This window comes from Malaclemys terrapin, chromosome 14 (genome assembly GCF_027887155.1).
Source record: "Malaclemys terrapin pileata isolate rMalTer1 chromosome 14, rMalTer1.hap1, whole genome shotgun sequence".
NCBI classification, from domain to species: Eukaryota; Metazoa; Chordata; order Testudines; family Emydidae; genus Malaclemys; species Malaclemys terrapin.
In genome coordinates, this window is record NC_071518.1 from 26916698 (window position 1) to 26942484 (window position 25787).

General features: G+C 39.5%; 1 protein-coding gene across 6 annotated transcripts in view; it reads right to left on the bottom strand.

The window, feature by feature from the left end:
• Nucleotides 1-25787, bottom strand: part of ZNF423 (zinc finger protein 423) — a 323891-nt gene that overhangs the window by 195073 nt on the left and 103031 nt on the right. For 4 of the 6 annotated variants that reach the window (XM_054048905.1, XM_054048910.1, XM_054048904.1 and 1 more), the window contains 2 exons: nt 11711-11911; nt 7604-7684 (listed from right to left, as the gene is read on the bottom strand). In XM_054048905.1, coding sequence (XP_053904880.1) covers nt 7604-7684; nt 11711-11911 — 282 coding nt within the window. The remainder of the gene's footprint in view (nt 1-7603; nt 7685-11710; nt 11912-25787) is intronic. The other 2 variants (XM_054048909.1, XM_054048906.1) reach the window with 1 other exon arrangement.

A 25787-nucleotide genomic window follows, 5' to 3' on the forward strand; every position in this document is an offset into this window, starting at 1 on the left:
GCCAAAGCAAAAAGCTTGAATGTAATTAGGTAGTCAGAATGATGGGCCAGGAAGACAAAACAGGGAAAGCAATTGTGTTTCATGTGGATTGGACACGGCGCATGTGACAATAGGGTGGTCAAAGGAGAAGAAGCTATAGTAAGCAAGAACTGAGATAATGACGGCCTTGAGAAAAGTAAAGCAAAGAGGTGGACATCAAAGAGAGACAGCCCCCTGCTAGAATTACAAAGACAATACGAGGGAGCAGGTGGACCAGCCAAAAACAGCACTCAAGGAACGCACTGGGAGAACCAGGAGAACTCAGTATTACAAAAGCCAAGGTCAGATAAGATGTTGAGAAAGAGATAAGTTTGAGGATCATCATAAATGAATATTAGGAAAAAAAGTGAGGAAGGCACTTCATACGCTACTTTTTATCTCATATTAGCATACCAGAGCAGCATGATAAAGGTTTTTGTTGTTGTTTTAATGCATGCAGATATGATGTTGATTGGTACAATTCAAATTTCCAAATAAATTCCTTTCAATTGCGATAAATCGCCTGTATTCATAGTTCATTCAAGTCAATGAAATTTGGGTGCCTAACTCCTTTAGAAAATCCATCTGCTAAAAAAGTAGTCCTTCTAAAAGGAATGATGGTTCCGTGATTAGGAAACATGCTCCTAGCCTAGAACATCAAGACCTGGGTTCAAGTCCCTGCTCCACCAAAGACTTCCTGTGTGACAACTCATTTAGTGTGTGCCTCAGTTTCCTCTCTATAAAATGGGTATAACAGTACTTCCCTACCTTACAGGGGTGTAGTCAGGATAAATACATTGAAGATTGTGAAGTGCTCAAATCCTACAGGGGGCCATATAAGTGTCTAGAATAGACTGAAAATTCCAACCTGCATTTTTTCATTAACTACGGCAAAAGACAGTATGTAGTAATAAACTAGTAATCTCCATAATCTTGTCTGTCTTCCAATTGTCTTTTTTATTATTAGTGTTAATTTCATAAGTATATTGTTGCTTCCACTAAAGAGGTTCTCAGCCACAGTGACTTTAAAAACAAGAGGAAGACTCATTACAGTCATTGCTAGGAAAAGGAATGACTCCTGAAAATGCACTGTCATGCTATACAAGAGAACTGAGATGGTAACAAGATTGGATGGCTAAGCAGGAAGTGGAAATGAGGTCTAGAGCCTTTCACCACCAGATTACCAGTTCAAATCCAAATCCAGTCCAAATTGCCTGACTGTTGTTACTATAAAATGGATGAGTTTGATGGTCTAGTCCTCAGTGAACATAAGTTCACAATTAGAACAAGGTACACCTACACTAACTGGTACCCAGGTTGGCAGAAGCCAGATGTGGCTCCCCTCTACAGGCTGTCCCTCCAGGTGAGGGATTGAGACACAGTGATGGGAGAGTTTGTACTCCTGCAACATATGCTGTAATCACTCTCTCAGTAGGGAGAAGAATCCAGTCTCCGGGGATATCAGTCCAGCACCTCCCACCAATATTAGAGTCACAAAAAAAGAGTTTTTAAAAAGCAAAAAAATTCCTGGTTGAAAAAGAAGGTGGTTCAATGGAAGTAAAAGAAGAGAAAGGGGTAAAAAGGTAATAAGAAAAGGGCTTGTCTACACTACTCCATAGTTTGGACAATGGGGCATGAACAGCAGTGTGCACTGAAGTGCTGCATTGTAACTCCCCCGTGTGGATATTGTGGGCACAGATTAAAAGGTTCCTAGTTTGCATTAATGTAATCCTATTTGAAGAGGATTATATTTATTCAAACTAGGAACCTTTTAATCTGTGCCCACAGTGACCACACAGGAGAGTAGCAGTGCAGCATTTCGGTGCGCCCTGCTATTCATGCCTCCATAGTCCAAAGTGCAGAACAGCGCAGACAAGCCCAGAGACAGTTAGGGAACAGTAAAAGAAAAGAAAGACCCAGATAAGTCAGAGGAGGTATTTGTTATGGGGCACACATAGGAAATGAAACTGCAGAGCCCACGTCTTGCCCAGTCTTCTCCAGCTGGACTGCTTCATTCCATTCCCACTGACTTTGAAACACCTCAGCCTCTTATACACCCCATCGAAAAGATAGGAGGCAGCAGAGGTTTCCTCAAAGCAGGGTGCAGTGAAGACCAGGCTGTCAGCTGGCAAAAAGAAACGTATCAGGCAGTCCCTAAAGGCTAGCATCAAGGGCAAGCTGAGCTCTGAGTTCCTTAAATTCAGAAGTCACTAAAGAGGATGCCCCAGCTAACCACCTGAAAGCTGGGCATCTGAAGAAGACCAAGCCATGCTGGCTAGTTTCCCTTAAGCCAGCCAGCACTGGGGGGAGGCTGCATTCTGGCTTCCCCATGCCTGGAGCACAGTGAACAACATGCCAGCTGTGTCTGCAGACAAGCCAAGTTTAATGAGGCTACAACAAAAGCATTCACATGTCTACTACCGAGTATCTATGTTTTTTGCTACAGCTAGTCAAAAAACAGGAGGCAAAATTTTGAAAACGTTCATACATTTCCTCCCCCATCTTTTTACTGAAATTTCAAATTTTGAAAAATTTTCTGTCCATTTCTACTTTTTACACTCAAAGACACTAACCTGAGAAAGGCTTTTTTTCCTCAGCATTTTTTGATGAAAAAACTGCTCTGTGATGAATGCATGAAATACACTACTAGTTGCTTTTCTTCTTAGTAAATATTGAAGACTTAATTGTGACTCCTGCTGTGAAGACAGAGAGAACCTTTCTGGTCCCGTCCCGTCCCCCACCCCAGTGCTCCACACAGAAGAAGGAATAATCCATCTCCCACTAGTGGGGAGATAGCCATAACCCCGCCATTTCCCCCATGCTAGGACAGACATGCTAGTGTTTACTGCTGGTCTGGTGTTAAGAGGATATATTTTATATGCTCGCTGTTTTACAGACAATGTCAATTTGGCAGTAACCCATAACAGTTCTCTATTTATAACATGTCTCAAGTCTCCCACTCTTTTTTGCGAGGAACAGGAGGAGAACTGTAAAGAAAGATTGTGGCAAGACAACCCTCAGATCAGATCTGCTTGAACTCCGCCAATCTGGTTTCAGCACAGAAACTGCACTGATTGGTGATTTCCTGGTTATGGATGCAGATCAAGTGGCCATGCTGATTTCTTTAGCTCTGTCAGGTACCTTCAATACCATACATTACGAGCTATTGTTTACACATCCGCAGTCCCTAGCAGGAATAGAGAGAGTTGCTCTTGAGTGGCTCCAATTCTTTCTTTCTGAGAGTAAAAGTAGTAGTGGGCAGCTGCTCACAGCTCTCTCACATGGGGTATTACGTGGTTCAGTCTAGTCATTCACATTGTCAGAAGAGTATATGATGCCGTTAGGAGACGGGATAAGATGTCTTCAGAATGCTGAAGACAAGCAGATCTCTGTCTCAATTTCATTGCTCTGCTCTGGCTGAGACAGGGAGTTGGATAAGGGCAATCGGGGGGAGGGATAGCTCAGTGGTTTGAGCATTAGCCTGCTAAACCCAGGGTTGTGAGTTCAATCCTTGAGGGGGCCATTTAGGGAACTGGGGTAAAAGTCTGTCTGGGGATTGGTCCTGCTTTGAGCAGGGGGTTGCACTAGATGACCTCCTGAAGTCCCTTCCAACCCTGATAGTCTATGATTCTACCTGAAGCTCAATCCAGACAAAACTGGTTTCTTCCATCAGCACTTGACAAGTAAGGCACAGCCTTTACTTTGGGATGTGAACCCTGCTATAGTAATCCAGTTTTTGTCAATTTGAGATTAGGCAACTACCATGTGCTCTTCATGGAGCTAACAGAACAGACCACTTGAAAACATAAGTTAGTGCAGAAAGTAGCTTCTGTTGGTCAAAGGGTGCTTCCCACTGGAAACACGATTGTCTGTACACAGTCCTGATTTAACTTATTTTTTTACTTGAGCTTTAAAGTATCAGTTGTTATCAGTGAACGGTTTGGACCTTGCCTACCTGAAAGACATCCACTACTCTCTGCAAGAGATACTCTGACACAGCTGCAATCAGTGATTCTGGAACTCACTCCCTCTCTCTTATTCCCAAATATTTATTATTCATTTAAGTGTATAAAACAACCATAACTAATCACTTGATGAGTTCCTGTTCTGTTGATTCCCTCTGGGGCACTTGGCATTGGCAAATGTCGGCAGACAGGATATTGGGCTAGATGGACCTTTGGTCCGACCCAGTATGGCCGTTTTTATGTTATGTTCTAATATGCCCCCAACTCAGGCTTAGGTAGGGTGACCAAACATCTCGATATTATCGGAACTGTCCGGATCTTAGGGGCTTTGTCTTATATATGCAACAATTATTGGCCCTTCCCCTGGAAAAAAAAAGTGTCACAATTTTTCACACTTACTATCTGGTCACCATGGGCTTACGGCACCATCCTCTCCCATAATGTAATTAACAATCAACAAAGCAGATAACAAACTACATAAAAATAAAAGCTCCCCAGCCAGTGTTAATCATTAAAAGTCTCCCATGGGAGGACGGGGGGACCTTACAAAAGGCCTTTCGTAGCATTACACAACCACCCCTCCAGCCCTTCCCAAGATGCCCTGGAGAAAAGATGGGCCCAGCAGAATGTTCATAAAGTAAACAGATCAGGGCTCTAGCCAAGCTTGGTGGGGAAGTGATTTCCAGAGTCAATGGGCCTTCACAAAGAACACCCTGCCAGTAGTTCTCTTTCATTAATATTGAGAGAGCTCTGGTTCAAGTGATTCGCAAGGGCAGAAGCATGACCTGAGGACAGAGGTGGTCTTTTGGGTAGCCTGGTATCAAACCATTAAGAGCTTTGAAGATCAATCCCAACACCCACCTGCAAATTCACAGGCAACCAGTGCAGTACCCAGACCACCAGAGGTATGTGCTCTCTAAGTGAAACCTTGTTTAATGGGTGTATTCTGCACCCATCTTCATTCTGGTTGATTGCTTTGTATTTTGTGGGTTGCGGTCATTGGTGCGGATGGGTTGGTTGTGATATTTTGTTTTATCTATATCCTTTTACATGTATGCACCACTGCCTAGAGTTACAGACAGGCATTTTTTTAAAAACAGATAAATAAATTTAAAAAATAAATAATTCCTTACTGAAGTTCCATACAATCAAGCTAACACATCCTACCATTATTTCCAGGTCAAATGACTGGCTCTCATTGGGCCCTATGATGAAAAAACAAGGTAAAAGGACTTTGCTCGTGTGAAAATGAGCTACAGCACATTCAAGTGTAGCGAAGACATTATCATCCCTAAGAAGAGTTTGCGTAACCAGGCAATCCACCTAGCCAGGCCATCACTAGGCTAAACCCCTGGCTCTACCGGGGTTGACGGGAGTAGTAGATGTGGCTTATTATTCCCACTACTTATATGGAACCATGCAGGCCACAAAACTCTTTATTTGTGAGAACAATATTCCATTCTTCCCCCTGCCCCAGCATGTTCACCTGAGGGACCCACCACAGAGATCCCATCTACGATGCACTGTGTGGTGGGCACGAGGCGGTCTTGTATGGGCTCTCCCCTGCTTTTGCTGCCCGCACACTTGTGCCGCAGGAGGCATTATTTCTACTGCCTTTGACCCTATATGCCGGAGTAAGCTGCTCCAGAATTTGGCCCTTCACGGTAAACAATCCTAATTTTAGGTTCAAATATATCACCCTCCCACCCTTTTACGGTCAATTGGCAGAACTGCAACAGATCCAGAAAACCAATGTTACAGAAAATGCTGAAGAAACAATTTCCAAATCATATTAGCATCCTCCATTACTCCCTTTCCTATGCAATAGCCCGCAGTTTGAGTCTATGTCCCAGACATGGACCCGGGCAGACTTTATGGTAATGCCACCTACCTTCAAACTGCAGAAAGGTTCTCGGGAGTGCTGGAAAGCAACACCATCAGGAATCACAACATTTTGCAAAGCTTTTATAAACATTCCTAATTCATTAAATACTACACTAGGACAACGTTCGGACTAAGAGATTCCCATATGGGCACATACATATACTCTGAAACACCTCCCACCCCCGCATCCTTAAACAGAACCACACCACATGTCCCTCTGGCACACTGAATGAGTGAAAATCTTACAAGTTCTAGTTTGAATATACTTAAGCAGCAGCTCAAGAAATATATTTCACAGTAAGCTCAACTAAACTGCTGATACTTCAAAGGTTAGCATATGCGTTATTTATCATCAGATTTGTAACTGAGTTTTTGCTCAGTTCCAGCTGCAGATTCAGACATTCCAATACTTTTTATGTAATGTAGTAAAGAATATTAAAGAGATGGTTACATTTCACTGTGGATTTAAACAGGAAGCTGGAGGGGGCTGGTGCCACATTGGCAGAGTAACTTACTGATGTGCTTTTTATAGGAGTCCTGAAAAGAACTTCTTCAAAGTCTGAATGAAAACCAGCCCCATACACTTAAATAATATCTGTGTAACAGGAATCAGTTATGCTAGACCCTCAGATATTCCAGCCAGAAGTCAGCCTAAGAATATCTTGGCACTTCAAGTGAGAAGTGGAGCGCCCTCAACACTGACTTCTTAGAACCTCACAGAATGAGGCTCCTTTCATTCCTACAGTGGTAGTGTGAAAAGTCAATCAGACTGTATTTTGTATTCTTATTCCAGTGAATGCATGTAAAGAATACAGGGCCAAACACAAAATGCCTAGTCATCAAGGACAGCAGAGGCTGACCCGGCAATTTATTATCTTCCGTATACCCATTATCTGGAGGTGTTATTGCCTGCAACACAAAAAGTTTGTGCTAACAGCCCTTCAAGCAACATGATGATAAACATTTAACTGTCCCAGTGCCCACTTTCACATCCTTATGCTGAGAAGTGAGCACTCTAAGGGAAGACATTTGTTGCTACACTGTTTGGCAATGTTACCAGGGCTCTTCTGGTGCCAATTTTAATATGCTCCCGTGGAAAGCAGGAAAAATGAATTTCAGCACCACACACAGACAAAAAGGAAATCTATTACCTTTTACTTTAAAACACTAGCCAGGTTAACAGAAAGCAACTGGGTTCTGGGAAAGGAAAGAGCACTCAGACTGAATCACAACATAGTAATTAGGGCCAGTAGGTCATTAAAGCCACAGCTGTATAAACTAGGGGTGTAATTAACTTTCTATACTGCTTTTACACAACAGCATTTCAGTTTCTTCTGTGAAGGGGGGGGGGGGAATCAGTAATATTAAAAAAGAAAAATAACCTCTGAAATGCCAATCAAGTGCAGCAAACCATTGTATATTTTGCAGAGGGGAGGGAAGCATGTAAGAAGTGCGTTTTTGTAAATATGAAATACAAAGTACTACATAAGAATTATATTCATGAGATGTAATCAGAAGGTTTGCAAGCTGCCACATAGTGGCTGTTGGGTGAGCTTCCTGTATATACAGTTGCAAGGCAATTACTGTTCTCTGTAGAAGGTGAATACAAGAAAATGAAAAATTATACACTAGCATGAAACAGTTACAATACCTCATTTAAAATGTAAGCCTAGTGAACAAGTTACAGGGCATTAAAAGGAGCAACTGCAAGACTTTAATTATAAACTAGTTCCTACCGTACAGTAGTTTAGAAAAATCAGCCGCTTCCAAGCTGGCAATTTCCATATATAGCTCTGCTGCTGTTTGAAACAGACAACCTGTAAAGTTATCAACAACAGAAGAGGACCTCATGAAATGCTCAAGGACCCCAATGTAACCTACTACTGTCCAGTTCATTGATGTGCTAATGTGCTAAAAAAATACTCCGTATTCAGTTGAGAAACTGAAAAGAAGGAGAGTAATCTACAAATGGACACTGACCATGGGGGAGGGCAGCCCGGGAGGGGAATATGGGTGAAGGAGGTAAAAATAAAGGGAAGATGGAGCTGTATTTTTAATCTGAGAAAAGTACTAAAATCCTGAAAAGGCAATCATGCATGCGGATAAACAACAACAGAATCACACATACACGCATAGCAAAGCTTGGGGCTTCTCAGCCACTTTTCATCAGATAAGAAATAACAGCATCAGCCAAAAACAAAGGTACACTGCTGAACAGTTGCTTGATGCATGCAGCTTTTGCTGCTGGCCAGAGGGGACATGGTGATTTGTAAATCCAGGTTTGAATTATATTATTGTCAACAATCCAAAGTATAACAGCAATGGTCAAAAAATATTTGTTTTCTAAAAAAGGATTGGCAAATCTGTCATGGGTGCCAATACTTAGTTCTCTCTAAAGTAAGAGGAAGGGGGGAAAGCATTAATTTTAAAAACTCAAGACATCTAATGATATGCTCAGCAGTCGCATTCATTTTGGAAGGCATTTTTAGAACTGTCTTCTAATTGGCTTAAGGATCATTTCCAAGATCTGACTTCTTAATTGGTTTTTTGGAGGGAGGAAGAGAAGGAACATGATGCCACCTCTCTGGAAGTTGCTCCCACTTAAACCCATTTCAGAATCCTGGTAGAAACTCCAAATCTATAACCTACAATCACAGACATCAGGCAAGAGTAATAGGCATAAAAGGCACCTAATTCTGTCAGAAAGAGAACATCTACTTGTCACTGACATCAAAAAGAAAACCACACATTTATGCTACAAGAGATGTCTACATTTCAATGATGCTTTGTCCTGAAAGAAACAAGCTTGAAGTACATGAAAAGGCAAAGGGGAAAAATGGCTGTTTGCTACTTCCTTCCATATCAAATAAGGTGCTTTCAAAGTGTATTATAACTTTAGTGTACTGTAATGAATTTCTAAGGGATTCCAATGAAATAGATGTTTTTTCCTATTCTTTGGAGTGATCTCACCTAATCTTGCAATACTCCTGAGTTGCAAGGTCTTCCTAACTTCAGTATCCCACAGGAAGTCATTAGTTATGTTCTATTACCACCCTTGTAATATTAGCAGCACAAATATTGCCTGTATTGATCTGGACCCACATACACTATTGAAAACATTGCTTCAGATTAAGATATGAAATCCTTACTTGCCAAGAGACAGACACTACATTACAATCTTGTATGGCAGGCACTACAAATAAAAGAAGTGGAGTATATCAAAGGACACTATCATGTAGCTTTTTTTATAGGGTAATATTTTTAACACATCCTATTTTCTAATGCTGAAAGATTTTTACCCTGGTCTTTTTCTGTTGAAATTAGCATAGATTTGTTTTCGCTGTTCTTTAAATGAAACATTTTTACTTTTGTCAAACAACTTAGGGCTTGTCTACACTTGAAACTTGTTTCTGATTAAGGTAGAATACAAATTTAGGTCTGGTCTATACTACCCGCCTGAATCGGCGGGTAGAAATCGACCTCTCGGGGATCGATTTATCGCGTCCCGTCAGGACGCGACAATCGATCCCCGAATCGGCGCTCTAACTCCACCAGCAGAGGTGGTAGTAAGCGCCGCCGACAAAAAGCGGCAGAAGTCGATTTTGCCGCCATCCTCACAACGGGGTAAGTCGGCTGCAATACGTCGAATTCAGCTACGCTATTCACGTAGCTGAATTTGCGTATCTTAAATCGACTCCCCGCTGTAGTGTAGATGTACCCTTAAAGTGCGATACCTATTCCTGAAGAATAGCATAACTTCCAGAATAAGAGCATCCACACACGGAGTTAATCAAGAACAGTTAATCAGGAACAATTCCATGTGTCCTTATACAGTGCCTTCTGAGGCCAAAATGTCTTCCCTTTTGTACCAGTGTCATGTACGAAGACAGTACAGTCATGAATAGTATTAACTGCAATTCAAAAGTCAGGAGTTGGAGCCTGATATACAGTGTTATGGTAGGTCCCACAAAAATATAGAATTTATTTTTATTCTCACTAATGAAATTGTAAATTTTTGAATAAATTAAAATTGGGCCCTGAAAATACTGACACTAAATAACGTCATTTTCTTTTTATATATTTTAGGCCACATTTTAAAGCCCATTTTTATGAGCAAAGGAATATGCTCCCCTTCAAGTGGCTGCTTTTGCACTTAGGCACTGCTCTAACAGGACTTTACACATGCTCAGCATCTTTAAACATTTGCTGGTCTTCATTTTGAGTGTACAAATGGCTGTACCAGCTGTGCGCCTCTGCCTTCCTTTTCGGAAGTTGTGGCCTTCAACAATGTTTATGTTGTTTTCAGCTACTCCTTCCAGGCAGTCAGGTATGAATGAACAAAGCCCTCCACATACTATCAATGCTTCAGTGCATGTTAAAGAATCTCTGCATCACTACTACCGTGGCTATCAGCCTGTGGGTAGTTACCTTGAGGTAGATTGTCTGAAGGTTTTGATGGGGCCTCAGGTTTGCTCCCTAACCTCTGCCCAATACTGGCAGAACAAGAACTGCGCCGATTCTAGGCAGCAGGGCAGGAAGCAGAAGAACCAGTACTTGAGACAGATGTAAGATTGCAATCCCTGTCCCCCTGCAGCACAAGAGAGAACTTACCATCCCTCCCAGCAGGCAGAAATGGGTAAAAGAAGGAACTCACTTCTCCAAATAGCTGTAAGAGGGCAAGGAAGAGAGCTACAGGCCTGGGTTCAAGACAGCCCAACCATGAGCCCCATGAAGTATCATAGGAACAAAGGGCAGACTAAACTAGCGTATCTGGGAAGCTGCAGGTATCTCAACCTATCGGATACATTTCTAGTAACATTATTTTTAGTTGTGCCCAGCTGGGGGGCAGTGGAGGGAGGAAGAGACATGACACAAACTATTTATCAGACAAATGTAGGAAGCCAGGGGAGGAAGATGCACTTGGGAGGAAGATGACTGAGGGTCTGGGGATCGATCTGCAGGAGAGAGGAAGCTTCCCTCTGTGGTTGATGACCTAGCCAGTCTCCCCACAGAAGAACTGGCACAAAAGATCTTTGATGTGACTTGTGGGGAAAAGCGATGGCTGAATATTGCATTCTGGGAAGGATAAGGATGGAGACTTCTAGTCTCATGAACATTCTCTGACTCACTCTCCTAATATCTTTGTTTACATCTTTGGTTATACCTGCAAAGATATTTACTGTAGGCAATAAAAATCAGTTTAACCTGATCTGTAGAATACCTGCTGGTTTCCCTGTCATAGAAAGTGTCATGTAAGAGCAATATATGTTACAATTGTTCACATCAATGCTCTGAGCTCATTCTCTCTTTTCGGAAAATAAAATCAAGATCAGTTTGTGATGACACCCATCACCATCTCCTTAAACTTCAAAAGGAAATGCAATAATGACCCATTAAGCAGTAATATGGCCCTTGTTTAGCACGGGATTACAAATCTCATCCTAAAACTTAATCTCAGAAATTGTCATGTCCACTTAAAGTGTTCAGAGGACTTTAGAGTCTCTCTTCCCTAGAATTTTGCACACTTAAATCATTTAACTTTGAACTAATCAACCTTCCTCCATTTGAAGGGGGGAAAAAACAGTCTAAAACTTAGCGCTAATAAAAAAAGACAACATTTTTGTCTAGCATAATTACTGACAGATTCCAATTGGAAAGCTGTTGCTTTTATTTTAATTTTATTAAAGAAGTGAACAAAGGCTACCCAAGGCACCACAATAAAATTACATTAACTGTAAAATTACATTATTAATTCTTTAATCTCACTTGAGGCCTCAAGCTGTTGCTATGTCCAATTACCCAGCTAACCACCTGTCAGAATTGTAAAGCTAGTTTAACATTACCTCCAGGACAGTGGTGTGCCCTATGTTCAGTCAGGTCTGCCAGTGAATCGAAGTCCTGCTGACAGTTATCGCAGGTGTAAATTGACTCATCCTCCATGTCTTCATCTTCCTCATTTCTCTCTTCCTGACTCGTCACGCTGTTCCTCTCTTCCAAGGCCCGGCTGTCCTTCACCTCATTCTCCAACTCTCCTCCTAGGCCTCCTGCCAACAGGAAGAATATACTCCACTAAGTTTTAGTGGTCTGAGGAAAAATTTTTAAAGAAACGGTCTTGCATCTATTAGATACATTTAATTACCCTAGCTCTCACTTCACATTATTCCTGACACCTCTCATTATATTAATGTGTTTTTTGTATCATGCAGTGTAACAACTCTCAATTGTATTCTTTAATACTTGGTGTGAATCCTCCAAAGATACTTTCTTCTAATCTTCTTTAGTGTGTGTATGGTAGGAACCTCTAGGTCTCCATCATACCAACCTGTTAGCACTTCATCATTTGAAGCAGATTCACAGTACATTACAAACTTGCAAGATTAATTATTGACTATTAAGAAAAGTTAAGTGCTGGATTTTAATTCTTTAGTTCTTCCCACCCCACCCCAAAAAAACAATCTTCAAGCATCACTAAGAAAAAATTATCTGTTTTAAGGCCCCCATACCTATTTATCTTCTGGTATGTGAGTAGTTCCACTAAACCTGAGCTAACCGAAGTCAATTTGCTAGGCAGACATGCTTTGAATTCTAGTTGTCGGGTTAACATTATAGTATTTGATATTCAGATTTCTTGGATATTCTTTATTTTAAACTGTGATCCAAATTCAGGAAAATGGAAATTTAAAGGGAAAGGAATTCGTTTTCAGAATAAACTGCAAGTTTAAAACAGAGATAGAATTATGGATCCGCTTCTCTTTTCACTAGTGTAAGTCAGGATTAAATCCGTTGCCATCAGTGGAAATGACCCAGTGTAAAACTGGTCTAATGGAGGTAAGAATCAGGCTCTCTAGCTACATAGTGTCTTTAATACCAAAATGCAGTTTGCAAAGAGCATGTTCAAATTATGCTATTAGACTGATTTGCTTATTTTGCCTCCTTCCATTCATCTTAAACTCTGTATTAATAAAGTGTGTGGACTGTAAAGAATCATTATAAAACTGAACCTGAAGCACAAACTGCAATAAAAAATTGAATTCACAGAATCTTCTATAAGAAGTTCCAAGTTGTTCATTGTCTGAATTGATATGACAGAAGTTAATTTGTTAAACGGGACTGAGGGTATCTCTTCTTGATCCAAATTTTTAATGAGATGTTATAAAGTTGTTGGGTTGTTTGTTTGTTTTTAATTATGAAGGAAACACCACTGATTATACAGATCAATCGTTTCTCATAAGGGATTGGATCCAAAGAGATTAATGCCAACCAATACTGAAAAAATGAAACTAAACTGAGAAATACAATTTATTCAAGATGAAAACTAGGAACTGTAAGCACTTCAATTCATATATATAAAGTTAGTAGGGTTCTATTACTGCCATCCATTGAAAACACACATTTTCAAACATCTGCACTGAACACAATAGTGTAAATCAACCGGTGTAAAGTGTTCTGCAGTTTTCCATGGAGCACTCATAGCATGACATACCCTTCAGATTGCAAAGGAAATATTAAAAATCAATGCTTTTGCTTGTGGTGTATATAGCATCTCTCAACAATGAAATGATCTACACATTTTCAGGATCTTTTGCTGTCCGTTTACACAGATATTTGCAATAGAAAATATTCATTAAAAGCTACCTATTATATTCATCTAATGAAACCAGATCTACCACTAGTGCCGTGGTAATGAATTTAAGGGTTTGGTAACAAGAAAAATTATTCAGCAAGTTCTCTACATTGTAAGCCATTGTTTGGACTATGTTTATTCAGTAAAGTACTGTTCTCTGAATCTCATGCTTTATAACCTCTTCCTTTATTAACATTGTATTGTAGGGAAAAAAACATAATTCTGGTTCTCTCTGAACTGGTACCTACCCAAATAATAAGTTTAAGGCTATGATAGCTTTGCTTTACTTAACACACAATTTAATGTATATATTAAAATTATCATTTTCATTTTGTCATATTTACTTAACACATCTTTTTACAATCTCTCATCCCAGACTTGAATCACAATCATTACAGCTCATTCAATATCTTTAAACCTTGTATGTCTTGTAGAGTTGATAGTTAATAAATCAGAATGTCAACTCTCCTAGTTTTACAAGACAGAAACCTATAAAAATAGTCCAAGTATATAAATCCAATTTAAAGAACTGCCACATAATTCTGTTCTGACTGCTAATGGCAAACTTAGAGAAAGCCTTTCTAAAACTGGCCTTTCCAATGCCAAGAAAATAAAAAGGGCTTGGGCAAATTAGTGGAGGTTTCAGGACCTATACAACACAGCAGAGTAGAAATGTTTCCTTTTGACAGTCAGCTGATCTGGTGAACATATTGCAACAAATTCATCCTTGGTATAACTCCAATAACGACATGACTGCACCAGGGATGAATTTGCTCCCCTCTATCCAACAACAACAAATAATTTAGCACACTACTTTCAGAAAAATAATTTGTACAATGTGAGGTAAGACAACAGATTTCCATCTGCAATGCAACATTTTATAAAAATCTTTTTATTTCCTATTAAAACAGGAAATTTGCTCCACCAAGAGCAACCTTCCGAAGTTTCATTACTAGACATATGCATGTGTAACAGCACAGAAACAAATCTTGTATAAATTCAGGTATTTAGCAGAGGAAAAATTGCTCAAAATTGAGATTCTGTATTCAAAGAATTGTACTTGTGCATGATTCTCTCCATCTTATTGTCAATCTCCTTTGAATGTTATCTTTATTAGACTCTTCTTCCAGGCTATATACTTGATTCTTGCTTATAAAGCAGGATCTACAGCAAGCACGATGGACAAGAAAAGCATGGTGTCTATTTTTTGAGTTAATTTCATTTACATTGAATATGAATATCAGCACGGAGGACCTCACTATCACTGACAGCTCACTTTTTTTTTTCTTTTAAAGTAAATGTAGTGCCTGTGAAATATGCTGGGCTGACAGACTTGGAGGCTTTTCTTTGGAGAGAGGTCTTCAGCGCGCGGCAAGGCAAGCCAAGTTCAGCGGTAGCACACGTTGCCCTATCAATGTGTCACAACCAAGAACTAAAGAACATACATATTAGGAGTGTGATACTTACTCCTGCCTATTAAGTCTTTGTGCGTCTGCAGAAACTGCCAACAAGGCTGTCATTGGTGGTGCTTTAGATTGCTGTGTATTTTGGATATGGCCACATAACCATAGGAAACTAGACTGAGAGCATCAACTCATTTCATAAAAGAAAGCAGTCATCAAATGTTATTTTTTGGTCACTAACCAATGTGGGCTGATACAAATAGGTAAGCTAGTAATTAAAAGCTTTGCATCCTGCTCCATGTAGCCATACTGTTAACTCATTCTTTAAGAATGAGTTTTTTAAAGACTTTGGCTGAGTTTCTTATGAGTTTATAGTATAATATACCTAATCTCAAGTATTGCTACATGGATCCTAATGGAACGAATTTCAGAAGAGAGACACCACACGTTCCATTTTGACTATTAAAACTAAGAAACGTTACAAAAAAATAACCTACAAAAAAGATTGTAAGTCACCATAAGAAAAAATTATGCCAACCTAATGGTTACCATCTGTGACCCAGAACTGGGAGCAGGCTCTAATTCTGACTCATCAAGCTGGTAGTGCTAAGGCGGCACTGTCTTCAGAGGGATCAAATCTGCACAACACCAAAGTGTCCCTTCAAGGCTAGAAATATACAATAGAAAGGGCTATTTGTACAACACTTTTGTAGAGCCTGGGTAACAGCTGCACTCAGGAATGGAACATACCAGGAATAAAGAGGGGGTGGAAACCTAAAAGAGTCTCACAAATGGCCAGAGACACCATTCTGTTTACCTGTGAGAAGGCTCAGTTCCCCAGTAGATACGGCGGAGAAGGCATGAATTAGTGGTTTGATCAACAGGCGTCAGGAGACCTACCCTGTCACTGATTCTGTCTGCCTTGGGCCGGTCATTTAACCTCTCCATGCCTGTTTTTCAATCTATAACATAAAGATAAGCACTTCTCCACCTTTATAAAGGTGCTTTGAGATCAGTGACTAAAACATGCTATCAAGTGCAAGTTTTATTATTTGCCTGAGCGGTAAATATTTATGATGGCCTTAGAGCTTGGATTGCTTAATCTGATTGGGAAACTATTATTTATGCTATTGTATATACTGTAAAAAAAAAATCACACTTACTGATATATCCAGGAATTCCCACAAGGTACATATTATTGAGAGGGTAGCATATTAACACTGACATACTGTTACCAAGCAACACCAGGACAAATCTGTATGTAACGCAGAGGTTATGTGGAAAAGTCAACACAAGAAAACTGCTGGCACTGGTTTGTTAAAATAAATGACTGCTAATTAATTCTAATAAAAAAATCTTTGTGTTTCACAGACGTGCATGCTAGGTACAGCTGGCATACTTGAGCTGCAAGTACATAGGATACTCAAAAAATCCATATACTGATGATGAAAGAATCAAGGTTGAAACTCTCAACCACTCACACTCAACAGTTTCTCCAACAAGATACTGAACAGACTATTGAATGTCCACAGGATAGCAACCATTTCTAATTGTTGCTTTCAATGTATTTAATCACTTGGCTGCATAACTGAAGTAGAGGCTTCAATTTGAATTATCAGCCTTGAAAATATAACTTACTATGCCTAAAGTTACAGAAAATAGCCAGTTTGTATTGTATCAGGTTTAAAATGTTTGCTGTGCATCTACACACGAATATTTTACCCTACTATCTTAATGAGAGTCTGGACAATAATGTCAGTAAAATGTTACTTTATTTGCCACTATGGTTAGTGTTTTCAGTGAGTCTTAATCATTTCTTTTGATAAGAGATGGTTTATTTTCTAGAAATAAGGCCAGTACTTCAAAAATAGAAAAGGCCAAAATATATCAGTGTTACTAAATGGCATGCTGACCTAAGAAATACACCAAGGAGAGGAATTCATTAAATTTGGCTTATTTGAAATTAGAATTAGTATATAATTAATATAGTGATGTGTAGGATGTGAACTGTTCATGAATTTTTCTGTTATGAAAACCATACAATTTTTAAAACTGACACTTTTAAAATAAATTACATACACAGGGTGAAATCTTGGCCCCACTGAAGTCAACGGCCAAACTCTCATTTGACTTCAGTGGGGCCAGGATTTCACCCATTATATTTTGTATGTTAAAAGATCACCTTTTTCTTCTGTGTTTGTACAGAGCCTAGCATAATAGGGTCCTGATCCTTGACTAGGGCTCTTAGGCACTATGGTAATACAAACAATAATAAATAAAAATAAAAGCTATGGGCATTAACTGGCAGCATACAATTAGAGACACAAAATGATGGGTCTAAATCCCAAGAGGTTATGACCACCTGCAATTCTCATTGATTTGCAGTTGGGAGATGCAGGTACACATTGCCTCTCAGGATTTGGTCTATAGAAATTAGCAATGTAAAGAACCTTTTAGGCAATTTCAGAATTGCAAAAAGAAAGGGGCAAGTAAAATATTGTCATTTTGTGCTTGTTCTGATATATTTTCAGTACAATTTTGCAAGGCGAAGTGCAGGATTATTCCTTATAGCAGGAGTTCTCAACCTTTTTCTTTCTGAGCCCCTCCCTCCCCCGCACCATGCTATAAAAACTCCACAGCCCATCTGTGCCACAACTACTAGTTTTCTGCATATGAAAGCCAGAGCTGGCGTTAGGGGGTAGCAAGCAGGACAACTGTATGGGGCCGCACGCCACAGGGGGCCTCGCAAAACTAAGTTGCTCAAGCTCTGCCTTCAGCCCAAGGTGGCAGGGATCAGGGCCCTGGTCTTCAGCCCTATGCGGTGCAGCTTCAGCTTTCTACCCTGGGCTCCAGCAAGTCTAACTCTGGCCCTGCTTGGTGGCCCCCCTGAAACCTGCTCGCAGCCCCACAGGCGGCCCAGACCTCTGGTTGAGAACCACTGCGACATAGTATATTATCTAGTACTATGTCCAATCTAGTTTTAAATTCCTCAAGTTGTGGGGCTTCTATCAAAAGTATGTCTCATTATAGTTGATACTACATTCACCTTCTAATTGTGCAACGCTTCTTTTGTAAGTACTTTAACCAGGCACAGGTAGAAATGCTTAGACTTGACAAGTTATAACAGCTATACATGTAAACATATGCACACCACGGAAGTCACATTGGTCACTTTTGAAAACATGAAGAAAAACAAAAAAAAGCCAAGACATTGACACCTCCAGCTCACCAACATCTTAGCAGAGCAGTCGCACTGTGATAAGACGGTCATCACCCTCTTAAGCCAACCCACACAGGAACACAGCTTCCTCCTGGACTCGTCAGAAGAGGGGACCCAAGTCACATGCACTGAATGGAGGACATGCCCCTTATTAAGGAGACTCTTAGTATCTTGGGGCTCCCAACAGCAGATGAGGAAGATCCCGTCCTGCAGAATTTTTTTGTGAAGGACTTCCAAAACTCCCCCACCATCCCAATATATACAGTAGTACTTTAGGACACACCTTCAAAACCCACCATAAAGTGACTACCCAGAGGGCACATTCACAGCAACATATTCATACCCATTTGATAAAGACAGTATCTTAATAGCAGCGCAAAAAAAAAAAAAAAAAAAAAAAAAAGCAAAATACGGCCGTACCAAGGTTTAAAATATTTCCTGAATGTTTGTCCAGAGATGCAGACCAGGTGGTTGGAGCAAAAGTCACAGACGAAAAGGTTTATAGCCTAAGGGATGGAAGCTTTAGTGTTATAACCAGCCAAACTGACAGAGCTAAATTAATCCCTGATGTAACTCCACTGACTTCAGTGGTATTGCACCAGAAACGAATCTGTCCCATGTTTTATCAACAAGACATAACGTTCCTGTTTTGTGATTTCATGTCGGCCAGTCAACTCCTAAAAGCAGAAGAAACTTCATGTATAATTTTAAAAAGTGTGGACAAAAGAAAAACTATGGGTAAAATGCCTAATCTAAAATCTTATTAATAAGTGTTTTTCTATTGTTAAATGTCAGTTCAGGGTCTGTGTTTGAATTAACTGTATTAAGTTTGTTATCTTATAATATCAGAGACAGCTTTTAAATGTTAACAGAGATGCCCAAAATTATCTGCAGGTCGTAGTCCAAGAACAATAAATTTGGGCAAAAAGTTATTAATATTCTCCAGTTAGAAAGAGCAAACAAATCTGAGGTTAAAGAGTGTAGGCAGAGAAGTTTCTCATTTGCTGTATATTCCCAGTGAAGCATGTTTTTGTAGCTTTAAGATCTTTTTAAAAAATCCTTTTAAAATATTCAAATCTTTATCATGTGTATGCTTGTATTGTACCTTATAACTGTACATATATAGCACACAAGCTGCAGTGAATGTAATTGTTAGTAGTTCTACTTTGCTATATTACAAAATAAAACTATTTCAAACATACACAAAAATAAGCCAATGTGTTGGTTCACAAGACCAAGTTATGTCGAAAAATAAAAGTTTAATCTGAGTGCTAGGTTGAGGCAAAGGCACTCTGTTGAGCTCTAGTACATGCTAAGTGGATCAAAAGCAAGCACGTTTAAGACTCTAAAGTGCACAGCAGCCTAAGTCTTTCACACTCAGTGTCAATACACCATAAAAAAAAAAAGAAACAGGAAAATGGCTGAAAAAACAAATGAAGACCACAGAAAGGATAGCACATGAAATACTGCGGTAAATTGCAGGCAATGTCAAATTGTATGGGACCTGTATATGAAAGATGTCGAAGCAACTGAAATTCAGGTTGCTATGCATTCCACTCACTGCTCAAACAAACACTTCTTACAGACTTAGAATTCTGTGCATCAGTTCCTCTCCTCTCTCAACAAGAGGAAAAAACAATCATAATACAAAAAAATTATTTGATCCAGCATGTAGTTAATGGTGTTGGCCTCCTAAGACTTAAAACTTAATAAAATTGATCTCACTGCAGTGCTGTAATGAAGAACAGTAGGATAAGGCTACCCTTGAACCATGAAAATTGTATATTGTTACCTCCTTGTGACCTCCTAGGGCTATGGCCATTCCAACTTCTCCAAGCTGTCATTTGTTTGATTCTGACAACAGACTGTACAGGCAAGCAAGAATAGTGCTATGGGAGGGTTTTTTTTGGAAGGGCAGGGATGAGAACAGGCTGCTTAGTGCCAGATAAAACTTTCAAACAACAATAAATTGAATTAGTAATGCAGAATGCAATACACTAACCCAACTTAAAACTACTATATGAAGTGAGTTAGGAACAAAATATGAATATGTATAGTATTCAAAAGCCAGTGAATTTCAGGTGGTGTGTATTGTATCAATGCTACAGCATTTCACATCATAATAGTAATCACCACAATATGGGCTCTGAATTAACATTTTAAATATATAAACTTTTCCTTTTAACTTCATAGTGGGGGGGAAAAATGCACATTGGGCTCATGGGTAAAAAGTAATCACCACTTGTGTGTTTAGTGGAAAAGAATGCGTTTTAAAAGGACTATGTTACAAACTGAGCACTAAATTATGAAGAGAAAGGTAGCTGTTTATGTCTCATGCTCTACAATCTGACAACTAAACGATTTCTACCACTGTACTTTTTGCAAAATACTTAATTATGAGTTCTCCCTGCTCTTTGTGATACCTAAATTTAACAATATTTTGAGGGCACTACTTTAAACTTAACCATCTTATTTATAAATTATTATCAAATTAGTAACTTGCAGTATTAAGAAAAAGCCTGAGAAATGGCTATTTTTAGGCAAATGGCAAAGTGGAGGTTCTCCAAAACACAAAGTATGTCTGGTTGGATTTTTTTTTCCCACCACCAATACTCAGCTAGTTCCACACTAAATATTTGTTTTACCTTTGTCCTTCTCTTCTGCTGTACAAAATAAAGAAAAGAAACTTTGGTTTCATTCTTGTCTAAACTCACTTTGATTTGAGAATATAAATTTCTAAAATTCTAATTGCTATTGCCAAAAGATATGCTCTAGTTCAAACAGGAATTATTTTGGGTAAGTTCTATGGCCCATGTTACACAGAAAGTCACACTAGATGATCATCACAGTGGTACCTCCTAGCTGTAATGTACTGTATATGAATCTCTGGACAAGAGTTATATTGTATTCTATATATCCAGTAACAGAAAAACGTATACACTGAAAATACACAAAAGTAATGTTTGAAAGTCCTAGATGACCTTTCTGTTTCCTAGGGAGTTCTGAGTTGTCTGTATATTTCAACAGTAAACCTCTTGGGGCAAGTACAATGGGTGAAATTCCCACTGACTTCACTCAACATCTTAATGTATTTGCAAGCACTGTCAGTACTTAAGTACCAGAATGTGCATTTGTGAATACATCTTTGGACCTTAGCCTCATGTTTGGGTTTACTGATGTTGGTACATGTACATACAGATACTAGGTCTGAGCTAACGCCCTCTGGAGTCAATGGGATTCTTTCCACTATCTTCAGTGAGTTTAGAATCAGGTCCCATGGGCAAACACACACACAAAATAACTTCCTGCAACTTTGGCTTTCTTGGATTTCAGGCCATCCATGATATTTGTTAGTCAAGATGTAGTAGAAACCTTTTATTAAATGATGCTAATTTTTTATTGATCAAACTGTCATTTCATTTTCCATTATAGCAGAAATCTCCTATAGGAGCACTCAGATTAAGTTTCTTTCTTCTGTCTCAAGTAATGTGTCACATTTAATCAGTTTTTAGTTTCATTATTGCTTAAAAATTAGAAACCAGTTTCTTTGCATCTTTATTGCATTGTTTTAGTTTACTTACTGATAGGTTATTAAACCTGGATATTTTAGACATGCATAACATATAAAACAAATTCTTCACTGTCTCTAACCAACTTTAGCATTAGCTTTTTTATAATTTTTAGGTTTATTTTCACTGAAAGACTGCTCGTAATTACTGCTCATGTTCTCCCCAAACACTTATGTTACTAAAGTGTGAAATGTCTTCTAACACAAAGACAGATCTCTGGGAAGTAATTACAAAAATGCATTCAGGGGCAATAATTCTATATTAACTGTCAACTGCATATATCTCCTGAAAAAGCACTTCTTATGAAGGAATTATTTGTGTGGCATTTGAAGGCACTGAAGGCAAGAGAAAACTGCAATACATTAAACCAGAAACTCCAACTCCCTCATCAAGGGTCAATTTATGTTTAAATCATTATCCTGAAGTCAAACCAACACCTACCTGAGTGTCTATTGTAAAGAGAATTTCAATACACGTACAGCCTGGATGCAATTTCCCATTTACAGTGTGGTACAATTATCAGCCCTTTTTTTAAAGAGTTCTCTGAGTAGCCTGTCAAAACAGGTATATCCAATAATTCAAGGCTTCTCTTAACTGCTGGCTGATGTCTCCAAAAAGACCTGTTAATGATTTATGAATACTAAAACTGCCTCACAACTGACCCTGCACATTAAACATGTACCTGAGTCATTATCAAGAAAAGTGTGAGAAAATGTGTTAATAAACGTTGAGCAGAACTGTTATCCTTTAGGCCAATCCTGCAATCCTTAGCAAGGCAAATCCCCCATGAAATTAAAGGGTGTTTTATATGAGTAAGGAAGGTAGGATCTGGTACTCAGAGCTCCACATTTAAGTGAAAGGGTAAAATGAACCGCCAGATAACATGATCACAAAATATATCTAAAGATGTTCACTTAGTGTTAACCAAACCTGCATGGATTATTAAAACAAAACAAACAATAGGATTAGCTCGAGCTTTTCTAATGCTTGTTCTGGAGTGATTTACATTTTATTATATTATGCTACAATGCATTCCTGAACATAAACAACAAAAAAGCATCTGAATTATTATTTATTTGTACAGCACTAACAACGTGCTGGTACTCTGCAAAGTGAAGCAGGGCATACATCTTATCAGTTGTTCAATATTTGGTTGGTTAGTTGGATATATATGGAGATGTGAGTGCTTATGGAGAAATACTGTTTATGGAATTGTTGGAAGAGAATTTTTAAAAACTGGAACAGTGGGAGGAGGGCAAGGCTGATTGGGTCGTGCTAAATGTTTAACTGCTATGCATTATCCTGCTTTAGATTGTCCCCAGATTATGGGTTCCATTTCCTTTGTGCAGGAAACAACTGTGTAAAGTGAGCAGAAACTCAGCTCAGGATTCTGTCCCCTGAATCCATGGATCCGGAAAAGGTCAGGGAGATTAACCACAAGCCCCTTGCTTGCCCCTGCTCTGTCACCCAGCTCCACCAGCTCCTGACTGCCCTTGTAAGCATGTCTCCACTTCAGCTACTATTCACTCCTCCTATCAAGCCTGGGTGTGATTCTGCAGCCTGCAGTGCCAAGAGGCCTTAGGTTGCATTAACCAGTGCTGTGTTCCTCAGCCGGCTCTCCTGCCCTCCCGTAACTGCAGGGCTAGAACCACTATCAAGGTGCTTCTGCCGAGCATGGGGAAAAGGAGAGAATCATCCCATTGGCAAAACTTCCCTCTTCCGTGAGGAAAGGGTTAGAGGAAGGCACCCCATGTAATCTAATCCTAAAACGTTATGGCACTTCTTCACATCAACCTGTCCGAAGCCCATTGCATTAATGAATCAGCACCCCATCTCGGTAACTCATTAACATTAATGAGAGTTATACGCAGTCCAGTAAATACAAATGCAAACTTTGGAATATATTTCAATGAAATTACCCTGTAAAGTTCTTGCTCCTCTGGTTTCGGCCTAACGAAAGGTTCTCCAGCTCCAGAAATGCCCTATCATGAAGACAACTCCATCCTGACTTTTTTCATGATATCACTACCACAAAGGAATAATTCTAATGCCAAACAGCAATTTGCTCAAAACCTCACAGATCATCAATGGTATTCAAAATAATGAATAATAAATTTGTACTTATTTGTAAAAACTGCTCAAACTATCGCATGCATGAAACTCTCAATTCATTTTCTAAAGGTATTTGATAGCTGTGCAACAGATTATAAAGCTAGTGTTCCATCCTTCTGCAGAGTTTCACATGCATTATTGTGCACAACTGTATTAATGATTTTTTTTAAAACTTTAAGGTGGAGCCAGATATCTATATGGCTTGAACAGTCAGAAAATTCAAATGATTTAATAAAATTCACATGTGGCTTGTTTTAGCAGCTGCATATCAAATGGAAAAATAAGATATTGACCAGTGCTCCTTAGAATACCATCTGTTAGTAATTGCTGATTAAAACAAATTTGTTGATTAAAAAAAATTATAGATAGCGTAATTTACCATTACAGACAAAACATGACTGCATACATAAGTGTTTCCTTCTGATCTTTATAAGGGCCCTTATTGTAAACCTAACCCTTAGGAATTTCTTAGCATCAAACTTAGTAAGGCCCTGATTCAGAAACGCACTTAAGCATGTGCTTGTTCAGGATGGCATTTAAGCACATGCTTAAGTTAAGTATACATTTAAAAGCGTATGCTGAAGAGGTATGCATTTCTTAATCAAAACCTACATGATTTTTGCTTCTCTGTTTGTTAGTTTTTATCTATAATTTATATTTGAGTTTTAAAGTGTCAGTACATGCAACCATAAAATGATATGTACGGTAATGAAAGAACTATCATATTCAGTAAAATGTGAACAAAACTAAGTTGTACAATTAATATTAAGGAAAAAAAGAAAAGGAACAATAGAAGGAATGAAGCCTAGATGCTGCCTAGATCATTCTCTACTGAAATGACAAGTGTGCAGCTGAATACGTATGGAATGGACTCTGCCTCGTCTAGTATTATTATTATTATGAATGGAGGTTCTTCAAACTTCAAGAAGAGACATCCAAAATGTATCCATGGCACCCTATTTTCCCCTATACATTCAAGTAAGCCTCCTGTTGATGTCAATGGGAACCTTGCCTGAATACGGAGGGGTAAACAGGGCCTCAGCATGTGCATCAGTGGTTCCCAAACTTGTTACGCCGCTTATGCAGGGAAAGTCCCGGGCCGGTTTGTTTACCTGCTGCGTCCGCATGTTTGGCCGACCGCAGCTCCCAGTGGCCGCGGTTTGCCGCTTCAGGCCAATGGGAGCTGCTGGAGGCGGTGCGGGCCGAAGGACGTACTGGCCGCCGCTTCCAGCAGCTGCCATTAGCCTGGAGCAGCAAGCCGCGGCCAGTGGGAGCAGCGATCGGCCGAACCTGCAGACGCGGCAGATAAACAAACCGGCCCAGCCCGCCAGGGGCTTTCCCTGCACAAGCGGCGGAACAAGTTTGGGAACCACTGCTCTACATAGCTACAACACTCAGTGATATGAAAATGCGTACCCCTAAGTGCTGTAGCTATGTCAACCTAATCCCTGGTGTAGACCCAGCTGGCCAGTGGAAGAATGCTTCTGTCAACCTAGCTGCTGTTGCTCTGGCAGGTGGTGTTCCTATAGTGACAGAAAAACCCCTTCTGTCGCTGTAGGCTGTGTCTACACTACAGGGTTATGCTGGCACAGCTACAGGGCTGTAGCTATGCCACTAGAGCCCCCTTAGTGCAGACAGGACCAAAGTCCCATTGAAAGTCAATGAACAGTAGCAGAATAATATATAGTTGAAAGTCAATGGGATTTAAACTCCTACCCACCTACATGGTTTTTGAAAATGGGACTTAGACACTTTTGAAAATTTTACCTAGATCTCATGAGGCGTGTGTATTACTGCACAAAAATAATTGATTCAGATACGATTTCTTGAGGTTGGTATTTAGAGCATGGTACAAGAGTTCAGTTTGCTCTTTTTTCATATTCATTAATATGCTTAGTAAGATTTTGATTCCAACCAAAAGGGAGCAAGGAAAGATTGTGCATCTCTTCTTATGTAGGTTAGAAAAGCATTTAAAAACAGGAAGCCATGCGA